The sequence below is a fragment of the Spermophilus citellus genome (genome assembly GCF_964194105.1).
Source record: "Spermophilus citellus genome assembly, chromosome: 3".
Classification (NCBI taxonomy): domain Eukaryota; kingdom Metazoa; phylum Chordata; class Mammalia; order Rodentia; family Sciuridae; genus Spermophilus; species Spermophilus citellus.
The window spans coordinates 207,859,024-207,875,183 of NC_138184.1; the positions used below are offsets into that span (position 1 = coordinate 207,859,024).

Genomic DNA, 16,160 nt, shown 5'->3' on the forward strand with positions numbered 1-16,160 from the left:
TATATGACAAGTTCTGTCATACCTGTTCATCCTTTGCAATCTCCACAGCACCAATTTTTCAAATCCCTTCTCTGAATGTAAAGCCAGGTGGAGCTCTAGGGTCAGCAACTGGCTCTAGAGGCCAGAGGAGATAGAAGGCCTATCCTCATTTCTGCTCCCAGTAGATTTCTTTGCCCTAGGGATAGGCAGGAAAATGAGCAAAGCCTCAAAACTGACCACTGGTAGAGGTTGCTGCCTCTGGTGGGGATACTACTGATTTAGTAGGCTCACAAAAGAATATAAAGTTCTGGGACTATCTGTCCTGGAGGTATGACTGCTTAGGAGAAATATTGGGAGAAAGAACAGTAGATAATGAATTCTTTTTTAGTAAGAAACTCAATGGGCTGTGCTGTGGCAGGTTTATCAAATTAAAGCAGTGATGAGCTAGGCGTGGGTTGTGAATTTTAATGCAGAGTATAAATTTTTAAGAGTTTAAAAATTATTCTCTGAAAAAATTTCAAAATCAAATAATTTAGGCCTTGAGCCAATGACTTTCTTGGAAATTCACATCAGCTCAATTCTGAAAACTAGGAGACCTCAATAGGCCATTTCACTACCCAGGACATCTGCAATATCTAGAGGCAATTTTGGTTGTCACAGAGAATGCTATTGGCATCTACTGAGGGGAAGCCATGAATCCTACAATGCATGGGACAATCTCTCTTAATATTTTTTTTTCAGCCCCAAATGTCAATAGGACAGAGGTGGTGAAATCCTGTGTTGAACCTACAGAAATGAAGTATACAAAAATGAATGAAACTTGGCCCTACTCACAAGAAGTTTATATTCACGTTGGGGCAGTCTTGGGAATGGGAGAGTAATGGGAAGATGAGTGAGGTCAGTAAGGAGATGTAGGGGATCATAGAAAGGAATCCAGAAATCTCCAAGCGGTGTTTTCACATGCCTGCCGTAATCTGTCATCTACCAACTGGCAAAGGGAAGAATGAGGGAGAGAGATGGGAAGAAAGGGTTGGAGTTATCCCTAAGATATGGAAAAGGGGAATAATTCCTTTGGGAAATGCTAAGATTTGTATCAAGGCAAAGAGGAGTGTCAAAAAGAAGGCTTTCTGAAGAAGAAGGGGGTGATAACTAGAATGTTTAAGGAATAACCCAAGTCAACCAAGAAAACAAAAGTTTCCTTCAGAGAACAACATAGGCAGGACACAGACAAGATACAATATGATACATTGGGAACTGCCCGCAAGGAGTACTCTGTGAGTACTTGTTTCCTCATCAATAATAATTGATTCCTGAGCATAACCTGTCAGAGGCATGACTGATACCTGTAAAGTGCCTAGTGTAATGCCTGCCTGGCATCAAGCACAGTTCAACAAGTCCCCAAATCCTTTCCTACAGGAACTGGGCTGTGGATAGTGGTCTGGTTCCACCCATTCCCTTCAGTGTGCTTGTTTGGAGTCCATTACCAAGTCAGAGCTGCCAAAAATATTTGCCACAAGCTGCTTTTTGGATAAATTCAGGAGATGGAAAACCACACAACCTTCAATTGCCCCTAGTAACTCTGAGCCCCTAGGAAGGATCTTAAAGGAAGGAAAGGAAGAAGGGCTTGCTGTCTATTCACACTATGAGTAAGGTGCCCGTACAACAGAGAAGGGAAGATGACCAGGAGCAGCCCTCAAAGCACCAATCCTACTCCTCAACCCTCAGTCCCCTAGCCAGCCTTCACTCTGGGAGGGGTGCGTTCTCTTCAGAAAGCTTCCCTAGAGAGCGAGTTCTTCCACCCGGCGGTGCCAACCTTCCCCTGCGGCTAAGCGGAATATGGGACGTATGCAGCAGGCAGGTTTTGGGGATCTGGGGTGTGATAATAGGGAAATGCAGACGCAGTGGGGCAGGGAGCGGTGACTAGAGCTCCCGGAAAATGTCTGTTTGGAAGGGGAGAGCGCTCAGAGACACCAAGCGAGAAGCGAAGACGTAAACCGCCTTAAGATCAAGGACCCGTGGAGGGAGGGAGGTGGAGCGGGGATCCACCTAAGAGTGTCGAGGCACCAGCAACGCTGCAGGAATTAAAAAGAAAGAAAAAAGAAAGAAAGAAAAGAAAAGGGGGGTAGGGAGGAAAATATTCCTTGAAAGAGCCCCCACCTCCTCCAAGTCCCGTTCCGACCTGCCCAGCAGCCAATCGCGCAGCGGGGTGGGGCCTCTGGGAGAGGTCACAGCCAATAGTGGCGGAGAGGCAGGGCCTGGCTCGGGGCGCGCGGCGGCGGGGTCGCCCCGGGCAGAGATCCTTGAGGCGCGCCGCTGACCTGCGGCATGGAGGACCCTGCGGCGCCCGGGGCCGGGGGACCGCCTACCAATGGCAATGGCAATGGCAACGGCAACGGCGGCGGCAAAGGGAAGCCGGCGGCACCCAAGGGCCGGGAGGCGTTCCGCAGCCAGCGGCGGGAGTCGGAGGTGAGGAGTTCGGAGAACCTTGGTTGGGGCTGTGAGACGCCTGAAGGCGGGAAGCGGCGGCTGAGGTGATTGAGCCTCGGCCCGGGAGCCCCCGGCGCTCGCGGGCGGCCCTCCTGGAGCCGGTGCCTGCAGGGTCCACCGCAGCGGGACTGGGTTCTGCAGCGCGACCCTTCGCACGTCTGGCTGTCGGGCTTGCCCCAAGCCCTCTGGCCTCCCCTGCCCCCTCTGGCACCAAGACGCAGCGCGGTAGTGAGCGTACCAGACACTTTTCAAATATTAATCTCACTTGTTCGTCCCAGGGAGCAAGAATTCGGATCCGGTTTTACAGGGGAGGGAAAGACGCAGAGAGGTTAAGGGGCCAACCTCAGGGGTGGGAGGCCATAGCTAGCTGCGGGAGGGAAGGTCGACGAGTGCGTGGCCCCTTTCCCACTCCGTGGTGCCTGCGATGGGCCCCCAGGCTGGTCTACATTGGCCGCAGGTCTCCTGCCACCACCTCCCCCCCTGGGTGTGGGGAGCACTTGCGGACATCGGGCCCCTGCCCGTAAGGGTTAAATGAGACAGGATTCAGGTTGGGGCTGTTTGAATGGAACTGGATACAGCTAGGAGTATGAATATTTGGGTCTCTTCCTCCTCTTCTAAAAAAGAAATCCTAACTAGGACGACGAAAGGACTGAATTATTATCACTCCTCCACACCCTCACCCAGTCAGTTTTCATCAACTATCCAAGAGTACAATTGGATCTGAGCAGGGATCAGGAGAATAGATCAGAAACTGTCAGAGGTGGAAGAATCTTTCGGTATCAACTGGTCTATCCCTTTCATTTACAGAGTAAAAGAGACAGAACTAACTTGTCCAAGATCAGACATCTGGCATAGTGAGTGGCTAAGAACACCAAGCTTCTTGGTTGGTCAAACCAGGTTTTGAATCCCACACTACCTTTTGCTGTCTATGTGGCTTTTGGTAAATTACCAAACCTCTCTGAGCTCCAGTTTCTTCATCTGTGAAATGGGGTTAGCTGCCTACCGCAGAAGATTGTGATAAAGTCAAAATGAGATGATTGAATCTAAAATGTTCACACAATTCATGTAATTAATTGGTCAGTACATAGTAGCTCTTAACTATATTACTATCATCATCATCATCATCATCAGAACTGGTACTAAAAGCTAGGTCTTGGTGTTCCAGCCCACAGTTTATCATTGGATAGTATTTCACAGCTTCCCAAGTGATTTCAGGTATGCTTCCTAATCAGACACAAGCCACATAGGAATTGTTACCTTCCTTTTCATTATTTTCCCCACCCTCCCCAGCAATTGAACCCAGAGCCTAGAAAATGCTAAGTATGTGCTCTACCACTTAAACTTCCAATCCTTGCTTTTTAAAAGATAGAGGTAGAGGAGGTGAAAAGACTGGCCCAAAGTCACCACCTCATACAAGCAAGAGCTCAGCCCTTTTGTCTTCTGGATCATATCTACATCATCTCCCTCCTGAGGGATCTGGTGTGCTTCCTTCCCCTACAAAATTGCTTAAAAAATGGTAGGGGATGAATTATTTATTAATTCAGCAATACATTGTTAATTCAGAACCTACACGTTAAGTTCTCAGTCTCACAAAGTTATTGAGGCCTTTTGATATGTCAGGCACTGTTTTAGTTTCCAGGGATACATCAGGGAACAAGAAAGGTCTTTGCCCTTGTGCAGTTAACTAGAAAGTGGGGGCAGGAGGCTGACAATCAGCAAATAAAATAATATTAGAGTGATATAGTCTATGAGAGAATTCAAAAACACTCCCTACCTCTAATCTCTCCTGAAGTAGGAGGCATGTTCCAACTATCAAGTTGTCCTTCAGGAAAAGGCTCTGATAGTACTTTGCTTTTGCCAATGAGCTTGGTGTCTGGAGACTCAGAGCTTTCCACTTGCACTACAGTTTACCTGCTTATTGTCTGCAGCTGTGTTCTTCATGCCTGGAAATGAACAACTGCAGTGATCATCTCTATCTGGGTTCAATTCCTGCCAAAAGCCTAGCTGGAAAGATTAGCTTTCCTCCACCTTGCACTGCAGCAGGATGTACCTGTCAGTACATCCCCTATCACTACAATACCCAGAAGCTAGATCTGCTCTTTTTTTTTTTTTTTTCCTTCTCTTTGCTGTCCTGTGGAAGACAATCCTTAGAGGAAATTATTTTCTTTTTTCTCTAGGGCTTGTAGATAATTACTAGAAGAGAATTACTGTTGGTACAGGGGGCACTGTTGACCCACCCTCTTCCAAAGCCTTAAGTGAACATCTCATGCACTAAAAAAGGAAGTTAGAGAATAATTATTTGCTTAATAAGAAGATTCATAGCTGGGTTCAGTGGTGCACGCCTGTAATCCCAGTGGCTCGGAAGGCTGAGACTGGAGGATTGCAAGTTCAAAGCCAGACTCAGCAAAAGCAAGGCGCCAAGCAACTCAGTGAGATCCTGTCTCTGAATAAAATACAAAATAGGGCTGGGGATGTGGCTCAGTGGTTGAGTGCCCCTGAGTTCAAACCCTTGTAAACCACTCCCTGCTGTAAAAAGAAGATTCATAATAGGTTTTACCCCCACCCATCCCCAGTACCATGAAGAGAAGAGGGAAGAAAGGAAGGAAAAAAGAAAAAGATTCACTCTTACACTTCTTTTAGCCAGATCTTCTTTTTTATTGGTTCCTAAGGTCCTTGACAAAGTTTTAAATGTTGTGTGGGAAAATTAAGGGCAACAAAGTGAGTTTTTCTAAAATTTAACCTCACTATATTGAATTCAAAGGATGTATGCAATTTAAAATTTTCAAACTGTAGGGGGCAACCTATAAATGGGACCAACTTTTAATTTTTTTTATTTTTTTGAGGAATAGGATAATAGAAAACATCAGTTCATCTCATATAGTAAGAGTAAATTTTTATTCCAGTTCTTGTATGTTAGCACAAGATATAAATTATATTTATTATTTTCTGAAAACACTGTTTTTAATGAAGCCACTTTATTCTGAGGTTGTGTTCTTCCCATTTTTGGATTAAGCTTTTTAAGTTCCTCCTTACCAGAATAAGAATAAAACATTGTGGGTTGTAGCTTATGGTTGAGCACTTGCCTCACATGTTTGATCCTCAGCACCACATAAAAATAAATAAATATATATATATATATATATATATATATATATATATATATATACACAATAAAAAACTTGGAAATCTTTTTTTTATAGTAGAGTTAAACATGATTACATGATTTGCTTTGTTGGCAGTGTAAGTAAATATCTTGTATACAGACAGCCACAAAGAATCCATAAGAGTTGAAAATTCCCTTTATAAGAATTATAAGAATTTATAAGAATCTTAGGAAAGATCCCAAGTATTAAAAAAAATTCTAAGAGTATTATAACTTTATGTTCAAAATTGGAGAATTGGTTAAGTAAACCAATAGATATCCATCCATGTATGTAACTATTTAAAGTAATTGTCATAATAATATGAGAAGAATGCTTTTATAATAAAATATTAAAATTATAAGTAGAGTAACCACCCACATTGTGCTGCCAAGTGCTAGGTGTTATGCTAAGTGCCTTTCCTATTAACTCATTTAGTCCTTATGTCAACTGTGTAAAGTAAGTCCTATTATTCTCATTTTACAGATTAGAAAACTGAGCACATCAGTTTCCAACAATTCCCTGACACAACCTGGATATCTTACATTTCAATTCAATTCTGATACTACCTAGGGTTATCTCATACCCTACATGTTAAGTTCTCAATCTCACTTTAGATACCAGCCCCAGTGGGTAGAATAACTCATAGAACTCAGGAATGCATATACTTACGATTACAAATTTTTAGTAAAAGATACAATTTAGAAACAGCCAAATGAAAGGTATGAGCCTAAAGTAGAATGGAGCATCTGTGCCCTCTATTAGGGAGTCATACTCCGAGCACATTTATTTGTTCACCAACCCAAAAGCCACCCAAGTAGTAGTTGTTTCATGGTTTTCATATGGAGTTTCATTTCTTAGGCATGATTAAACCATTGACCATGTGACTGAAATCAGTCTATAGTCACCACAACTCAGGTGGGGTGGTGCCAAGTTATACCTTCAAAACACACACTTGGTTTTTCTGGCAGGGCCAGTTCCTCCCTTGAAACTATCTAAGGACCCTCCATGAATCACCTCATTAGCATAACTTCTGATATGGTTGATAGGGGCTCATTATGAATAACAGACAGTCCTATCAAGAAGTTCTAAAGTTATTAGGAGCTCTGTGCCAAGAACCAAGGGCAAAGATGAAATATATATATATATATATATTTTTTTTAAGAGAGATAGAGGGGAGAGAGAGAGAGAGAGAGAGAGAATTTTTAATATTTATTTTTAGTTCTCGGCGGACACAACATCTTTGTTGGTATGTGGTGCTGAGGATCGAACCTGGGCCGCACGCATGCGAGGCGAGCGCGCTACCGCTTGAGCCACATCCCCAGCCCAGAAATATATTTTTTATACCACACTGAGGCACAGAGAGATTAACTTGCCCATGATCACATAGTATGTGGCAGCTAAAATTCAAAATTTTAAAGTTGTGTAAAAGTATACTTGAAGAAAATACTCACAAAATGCTTAAAGAGGTAGGATTATATTAAAAGTATTTTTAATATGGTTATATATGCAACATCATAGGAAATTAAGACTTTAATTCAACTTGGAGTGGAAATGGTACCCCATTTGACAACCTTAAGTTGTGGAATATTAGGGCTGAAAAAACTCTTTGTAAATGAGGACCTGTGATCCACAGTATGAGACATGCCCCAAATCATACAGGGGGTTAAGAAAAAAAGGGAGAGAATTGAACAACAGCAGGGGAGGTAGAGAGGGAAGATGGGAGGGGAGGGGAGGGGAGGGGGGATAGTAGGGGATAGGAAAGGTAGCAGAATACAACAGTCATTAATATGGCATTATGTAAAAATGTGAATATGTAACAGATGTGATTCTGCAATCTGTATTTGGGGTGAAAATGGGAGTTCAAAACCCAATTGAGTCTAATGTATGAAAGATGATATATCATGAGCTATGTAATGCTTTAAATAATCAATAAAAAAAGAATTGTAATGCAAAAAATTATGAATGTAATACACTTCTCTATTGTGATGTATGTAAGAAATAATAATAAAAAACCTAAATAGAAAAAAAAAAGAAATAAGGCTAGGATCCATTTCTTGTTCTCTAATAAGTTGTCCATCTCATTTTTTAAGGTATCAGTTAGATGCCCCTCTGGTCCATGTTTATGTAGATTAGATAAGGGTACGGGTTGTAGCTTTCATTTCTGCTAACAAATCATGTCCTTTACCACTTTCTGATTTTTATATAGGAATCCTCATCCCTTTTTATACCAAGCCTCAAGTTTTAGCTTAGAAAAATGAACTTCTCAGGTGAAAGGGCCAAATGGGACTTTGTAATTGATTCCCTGATCTAACCTTGGCCTCCAACAGGGGAAGAAGGTGAAATGAAGGTATAAATTTCCCTTTGCAAATCCTTTCCCCAAGTTACCTTAGTTACCAGAAAAAATTTTCCATTACAGGGTTCTGTGGATTGCCCCACTCTGGAGTTTGAATATGGAGATGCAGATGGGCATGCAGCAGAGTTGTCAGGTATGAAATATATGGGTCACTAGGAAGTGGAACAATAACCAGGAGGAGAGGAAGGTGCCTGTGATCTCTGGCAGCTTCTCTGGTCTCAGCAAGTGGCTGTTGAACAAAGGCTCTTCTCCACATTGCTTTTCCTCTCCACTCTCTAGTGGTAATTATCTCTGTGTTTGTTTTCATATTGTCTTTTGTGAATTCTCTTTAGCTGAAGTGTTCTTTCTGCTCACCCTTATTTATTTGTTTTGGTACATTTTCAAATCAGTTTTTTCTCCACCTTCTTCCCATCAACTTCTCTCTCTTCATGTCTTTGCATGCCCATTCTTTCTGCTACCCTCTCTTTATCCCTTAATCTCTCTCTTTCTCTTAATCTTCTCTAACCTCCATCTTTCTCCCTTCCATTAATACCTGCCCCTCATGAAAATCTCAGCAATGTCTAAAGAAAACTCTAGACAACTGGCCAGCTGAGCAAGACTAGACATGTCACCTGCATCCATCACAGCAGAGCTCTGAGTTGGAGTTTGTGAGTTGGAGTTAAGTGATCCCATTCTTCTTTCACTTTGGGCTGCTTCTCTGTCTGGATTTTTAGCTTAGGGTAAACGTGACCTCACATTAAGGGCCTCAGTGTTACACATGTTATGAATGTTAGTTATTAATAAATGAGCTTTAGTGGAGATGGTACAGAAGTTAAATATTCTGTGACATGGAAGTGAGACTTTGAAACATACTTTTTCAGAGTAAAAAGACAAACATTTTAAAAGAAGTTTCTGTGAATAAGCACAGGGAATAAATTTTGTCATGAGTGACAGAGAAATAGAGAACTAAGCTTAATAATGAACAAGGGATTCAAATCCAGAATATGTATGTTTATATCTATGTATGTATATTAGAGAGAGAGGGATGGCCAAAGAAGTGATGAACAACCCAGTAGAGAAGTGAACAAAGAAAATGAATATGAATTCATAGAAGAGAAAACTAAATGGTCAGTAATTATATGAGTATCTGGGGTGTAATTCAGTGTTTTCCTAGCATGCAATCAGTCCCCAGCACCACAAAAATAAACAAACATATGAAAAGATGTTCAGCTTCATTAGTAAATGGGGAAAGGCAAAATAATGAGATATAACTTCACAGTATTCATATTGCAAAACTTAAAAGCCTAAGGTTGGTGAGGATGCAAAGAAATGAGCATTTTTCTGCACTGCTATGTATAGCAGTATGGGGAAGCTAAATATAAAGTTGGAAGGCAATTGGACTTGAACTTACTATCCTCCTGCCCCAGCCTTCTGAATCAATGGGATTACAGGCATGTACCACCATGCTTACTTAGATAAAATATTTTCAAACAGAACAATATAATGTGTTGTTTACAAGTCATATCTAATAAAATTGAAAGTATAAAATCTATTATGACCCAGTAATTCTATTAGATATATATTCTAAAGAACCTTACACTTGGGCACAAGAAAATGTACAAAGACATTTAATACAGTCTTGTTTATAATTCTGAAAATTTTAAATCAATCTAAAATACCCATCAGTAGGGGAATGAATAAACTATAGTATATCAGTGTTATAGTCTACTTGTCAGGAGCCACTCTGGAAATAAATACCCTTAAGTCCTGAGCAAGAGATACTGAACAATTATTGTACCCCACAATAACTTGGGTTTTACCTTTGCTCAGGAGTAGGCATTACCTCGTGGGGTTAAGTTACCCTCACCTATTCCTTTGTAATCCTACCCCTTCTGCCTTCTTTGGATAGAATGTCCTAAGAAACAGTTTCCTCTCAAATAAAAGCCCACTTCCGAGCTGCTCTCTCTCTCTCATCAGCCTCTCGTGATCTTCTCTTGCCCCACTTTTTGGGGAGCCTGAGGCCGGGAGCCAGGGAAAGCCATCCTGAAGCTTATAAAAGGTATTCTGTGTCTGTGTGGTATTTTGCATCACTCCAAATTCACACATGTGACTTTAGTTCAGCATGGGCAGCAGTCTACACTGTAGCCATTAATATAGTTGATCTGTATCAACATGCTTCTATATCAATAAATGCTAAAAACAAAAGTTGGTGGAAAGCAGTGACAACACAATTTATACAATATGATACTGTTTTAGATAAAAACATTTTTGTACTTGGGTTTGAACTCAGGGGTACTCTACCACTGAGCTCCATCCCCAACCTTTTTATTTTTTATTTTGAGTCAGGGTCTCACGAAGTTGCCTAGGCTGGACTCAAACTTACTATCCTCCTGCCTCAACCTCTTGAGTTACTGGGATTACAGGTGTGTGCCACTAGATAAAATCTTTTCAAACAAAACAATATCATATGATGTTTACAGATATACACATGTGTAGTAAAAGTATAAAAGTGGAGATGTGAGGGGCTGGGGCTGTGGCTCAGCAGCAGTGCACTTGCCTGGCATGTGTGAGCACTGGGTTCAGTTCTCAACACCGCATATAAATAAATAAAATGAAGGTCTATCAACATCTAAAAAAAAATTTTTTTTAAAGTATACATGTGAAGGATACACACCAATTTTATTATAGTGATTACTTCTAGAGAAGGGAATAAAAGACTGGGGAGCAGTCTGAAGCAAATACAGCAAATGTTAACATTTGTTTAATCTGGGTAGAAGATTCACAAGTGTCTTAAATGTGTTTTTACTTATCTGTATATGAAATCTTGAGATCTAAAACTTAAAAAATAAGAACTTTAAAAATCAAAGCCCAGTACCTAAGAGCTTTTGCTTATTTTTCTCCTATTCAAGTACTAACCAAGTCCAATTCTCCTTAGCTTCCAAGATCAAATGAGGTTGGGCATATTCAGGGTGGTATGGCCATGGACAAGCCTTGTTCACATTTCTGACTGGGCTTATAGTGCTCTACTCATAAAAAAAAAAAAATAGTGGCTGGGGTGTAGCTCAATAGTAGAGAACTTGTGTAAATTCAATCCCCAGCACCAGAAAAAAAAAAAAAGAAAAAAGAAAAGAAAGAAAAAAAAAAAAAAACCTAAGTCACAGTGAAATCTTTGCCTGCTTACACATGCCTGTAGTTCCAACTATTTGGAAAGCTGAGGCAGGGGGACCATTTGAGCCCAGAGGTTCAAGCCTGAGCAACTTAGTGAGACCCTGGTTCAAAAAATATATAAGATATATAACATCCACATTCTCCACTAATGACTCAACTATTTAAGATTCAGAGATGAGATTTGCTTCTGGTCACTCCCAGATTCTGGAACTTGGGACTCAGAAGCTCTGACAAGGTGTTTCTCATTAGACAGCTGACTGAAATATAAAGGAATTTCTCTTTTTTGTAATTATCTCTGACAGGGGAGTGGGGAATAGAGATTTTAAGGAACTCTTATTAATCACCTATTGATTTTTTAAATTTTAGTTCTTTATCGTCTATAAGACAAGGGTACAGGTAGAATGTTCTAGCATTTGTATATTTATAGGAATGAACATTTTTATTCTCAAGCTTTCTGCATTTTATATTAGAGACTACTGTTAGTTAAATTAGGTTTTCCTGAGCATAATCAGCCCTTTGGCAACCATAACTGCTTTCTACATGGTTTGCTGCTCAGGTGGCTATGGACAGAAACCTAAACTTTTATACCTTTCAAGGAAACACAGCAGAGAGAGTGAACTGCCTCCAGCCCTGAAGAGCAATCAGCAGGTATTTTTTCAGTCCTTGTGCTGGCTTCCTGAACAACACAAGGATCTTGCCACTAAATTTCAGGAGTTGTATTGCCTTTCTCTTCTGTAGAGATAGGATAGTTCCATTCTGAGTTGACAAAGTAGAATGGGTGACAGCCCTAAGAAACAGGAGGGATGACTTTAAACCTTCTGTGCTCCAATCCTCCTCCTGGTCCTTACCAAATGTCGAAGGCTGCCTTCTCTGCTGCAGCAGCCAGCTGGCAGGAGGAGGACAGGTTTGATGGTTTAATCACCCAGGGACACAAGTGGCTATTTTTAACTGTTCTGAAAGGGAGGAAGCTGGCTCTGAATTGAATTGGACACAGGAATGTGTTGGAAGTTCAGCTCTTTCATGCCACCCTCTTCACCTTGCCCTCCCGCTTTTTTTTTTTTGGTTCTGGGGATTGGACCCAGGAATGCTTAACCACTGGGCCACATCCCCAGCCCCCCCCCTTTTTTTTAATTTGAGAAAGGGTCTCACTAAGTTGCTTAAGACCTTTCTGAGTTGCTGAAGCTGGCTTCAAACTTGCGATCCTCCTACCTCAGCCTTCCCAGTCACTGGGATTATAGGCATGCACCACTGCGCCTGGCCTCAATCCCTTTCTTTAGGGTCTCCCAAATGTGACCCTGTTCTGTCTTTCCTGCCACAGAATTGTATAGCTACACTGAGAACCTGGAATTCACCACTAACAGGAGATGCTTTGAAGAAGACTTCAAGACTCAAGGTGATCCCAGACCCATACTCATAGAGACATGATTTTTTCCCTCCATGATATCCCAGTCTGATCTATTAAAAGGCTGTAGCAAAATATAACTCTTCAGCTTCCTCCCCCATGACCATATACCCTTCCCTCTTGCACGTGGGATACAGGATTCTCTCTATCTCAAATAAAGAGGTAATGGGGTAGAAGCGAGAGAATCTTGAGCTGGGCTTCTTTCCCTGGTATAAGGGTCCAAGAGAACACAGGGTGGTAAGGCAAGGCTGGACTAGTGCCCTTTTGCCTGATGGAACCTCATGCCTGTCTTAGTCTTTGACATTAATGTTTAACCTCTGCCTCTAACTCTGCCCCACTCTCAATAGCAGTTTTTTGTGCCCACACTATGGTATCTTCAGATCTCCATTTTCTTACTTGGTAAAAGGCAATTCAATTTTCAATTCAACAAATGTGTGGTGAGTATGTGTTGAGATGCAGGAATCTGGGAGAAGATAAATTTTCCACTTCTACAAAGAGGTTATGGTTTATAGCAATGGGAAGGTGTATACAAAACTAGTTGAGTCCAAGAGAAAAATACTAAATGTCATAGAAAAATAAAATATCTTAGGAGCAGAGTCTTTGACTGGAGCATTAGTGTAAAAGTGGTCATCTTGTATCGGGCCTTTAAGGATGATTAGGAGTTAGGTGTGGATGGAGATAGCAGGAACTCCTTGAGAAAGGCAGAAAAATAGGACAAAATAGGCTCTGTGTATGTGTAAGACTGAGAAAATTTTGACGATGAGGCTACAGAATGGGTTCAGCACAGAACATTTTGGGTCCTTTTCCTGTTCCTTTTTCTTTCTTAGCTAAATAAGAAAAACTTTGGGCTGGGGATATAGCTTGTTGGTAGAGCACTTGCCTAGCACGTGTAAGGCCCTGGGTTTGTTTGTTTGTTTGTTTGTTTTCCCAGCACTACAAAACATAACAAATTAGGAAAACTTTTGGAAAAAAAGAATTTTTAGGGGGGCTGGGGTTGTAGCTCAGTGGTAGAGCATGTGTCTCTCATGTGTGAGACCCTGGGTTTAATCCTCAGCATCACATAAAAATAAATAAATGAAATAAAGACATTGTGTCCATGTATAACTAAAAAAAAAATTAAAAAAAAAGAATTGTTAGGGGCTGAGATCAGAGGTGCTATCAGGAGCCTTTCTGAGAAGGGTTGGCAATAGCCAATACTGTATGTATATGGTCTTTTATTCCCAGTGCAAGGGAAGGAATGGCTGGAGTTGGAAGAAGATGCCCAAAAGACCTATGTGATGGGACTTCTGGACCGGCTGGAAGTGGTCAGTAGGGAGCGGCGACTGAAGGTGGCCAGGGCTGTTCTGTATCTGGCCCAAGGTGAGTACCGACTATTTCTAGAGACAAGTAGAGGCTGAGGAGGGAAGTGGAATGAGGCAAACTGTGCTAGGAAAGCAAGTTCCGCTTGCCTCTCAAGGACACATCTTGCCATGGGCTAGGAATAACCCACACTTATGAGGAAGATAAATTGGTGTCGGGTACTATTCTGGATCCCTTGGGATATGCCCTTATTAGGCATGTCAGAATTTCTTATGGGATTCTTTTTTCCTAATTTGGACTGTAAGCATATGTGAAGATTACCAAGAGAGTCAGTGTGGTCAAAGCTGACAGTGTACCACCAGCTAAGCATAGAGATGTCTTTCAGTTGTTTGTAGGCCCCAACACTGAAGGAAGGCAAGGGTATATCACAGATCACCAGGACACTCTGCATGGTTTCTTGTTGGCATTTTGAAGATTCAAGCCAACATAGCAACAGGAAGGGATGCTGTGAGTAATTTGGTGACAATTAGAACTAATTGAGATTAATTGGGGAACTCTTCCCAGAAGAGACCTGTTAGCTAGGTGTTGGAAAGGAAAAGGAGATAGATAGCCTACCTGGAGTAGTGAAAATAAGCCCTGAGATCATAAATATAAGGATTGTTAGCAAACCAACTAGTTGGGAAATTGTAAAAAAAAAGGAGAAGAAAGAAGATGGACATTGAGTAAAGGAAAAACTATATCAAATAAGGTGGTGCCACCCCATCTCTTGGGTTTGATGCTCTGACCAGTGGCCAGTATGGAAGTATTTTTGCCTAAAGATATTCTCTGCAGCCCACACAAGGCAGCCAGGAAGTGTAGGTAATTAATATGCTTTCTGAGTCCAGCAGACCTCATAAAATGACTGACAGTAGTAAGTAGATGAAAAGCCTGATTATCTCACCCCTCTTGGATGGAATATTTCTGTGTTGTTTTATAGAGCTCCAGAGCTTCCTCTGGGGTTGAGTGTTTTGGGCTGCCTTCTCTATCTCATTTCTCTACTCCTCTACTGATTATTCCCAAATAAACTACTTGAATTTCAGTCCTTACTTATCTCAGGATCTGTAACTGGGGGAACCCAAACTTAAGACTCCCTTGTTGAGTACTTTGGACCTAACCCTGGAGATTACCTCACCTTTACCCTTACTCATTTGATGAAATTCTTTGGGGTTTTGAAGTTCTGCCCTACATTTGTTAGTCTATTTATTAGGCAGGGTATTAGAGAAAAGCCTTAAGACCATGGGGCAAGGTGGAAAGAACTGGGATACCTGTCCCTGCTCAACTTCTATGGCAATTGTCTGGTCCTTTAGGCACTTTTGGGGAATGTGATTCAGAGGTTGATGTGCTACACTGGTCCAGGTACAACTGCTTCCTGCTCTATCAGATGGGGACCTTCTCGGCCTTCCTGGAGCTACTCCACATGGAAATCGAGTAAGAAACCTTAGGGGAGGGGCTGGCCTAGATAACCCTCTTCTTTGATGGTACCTCATGTTCTATGATGATTTCCTTAGTAGAGACACCTATAGGAGCTGGGTCTACTCAGCTCAAAGCTCACTGAAAGTTCCTTTCCATCAGGCCATTTCCTAATATTCTGTCCTCCATTCTTGAAGTTGTGTTCAGCCCCAGCTTTTGCCCCAACTATAGCTTCAATCCTGGAACCTATCCTGGTTGGGATCCCTTTTTATCTAAGAACTTTTTCATCTCAGCCAAATTCTGGAATTCATGAAGGAAGCTCTTCTACCTTCATGAACATGACCCAAGAGGAACAGGACCAATTCTTGTCATTGCGCCCAATTCTTCCTAGAGTTTATAGCTCTATCAATGGCTTTATCTGCTGCTACTATAGTCACCCCTCATTTTGTCTCATGTCTGTCACCCACCAGTTTAGATGGGGTAAAATCTACTTCTTATTCATCAGGTATTGCTTAGCATCTGTTTTGTGTCCAGCACAGTGCAAGGAAGGCATATTGGGGATCATAAGAGGAATGATATCACACAACCCACCTTGCCTGTCTTCACCACAGATGAAGGTTTGCTGAGGACAAGGGAATACTATGAACTCGCTTACTTTAGACCAGTTTCATTAGCGGCTGCATAGCCAGGGAATGACAGATGTTCTTGTTTATGTGTATGATAAGTGGGAGCTTAGGAAGAAAGTAGGCCTTATGGATTCCTGTTGTCTTCCTCCTCCCCGGCAGCAACAGCCAGGCCTGTAGCAGTGCTCTTCGGAAACCAGCTGTCTCCATTGCTGATAGCACAGAGCTCCGGTAAGTGAGACTGACTGTGAGTTTGAGACAGGGACATGTTTAGCACC

General features: G+C 41.8%; 1 protein-coding gene across 3 annotated transcripts in view; it reads left to right on the forward strand.

The window, feature by feature from the left end:
- The first annotated feature begins 2,246 nt into the window (after positions 1-2,246).
- Positions 2,247-16,160, forward strand: part of STRIP2 (striatin interacting protein 2) — a 49,023-nt gene continuing 35,109 nt past the window's right edge. For 2 of the 3 annotated variants that reach the window (XM_081288574.1, XM_081288575.1), the window contains exons 1-6: positions 2,247-2,445; positions 8,026-8,095; positions 12,428-12,502; positions 13,736-13,870; positions 15,157-15,277; positions 16,045-16,113. In XM_081288574.1, coding sequence (XP_081144700.1) covers positions 2,305-2,445; positions 8,026-8,095; positions 12,428-12,502; positions 13,736-13,870; positions 15,157-15,277; positions 16,045-16,113 — 611 coding nt within the window. In that variant the 5' untranslated portion in view covers positions 2,247-2,304. The remainder of the gene's footprint in view (positions 2,446-8,025; positions 8,096-12,427; positions 12,503-13,735; positions 13,871-15,156; positions 15,278-16,044; positions 16,114-16,160) is intronic. The other variant, XM_081288576.1, reaches the window with a different exon arrangement.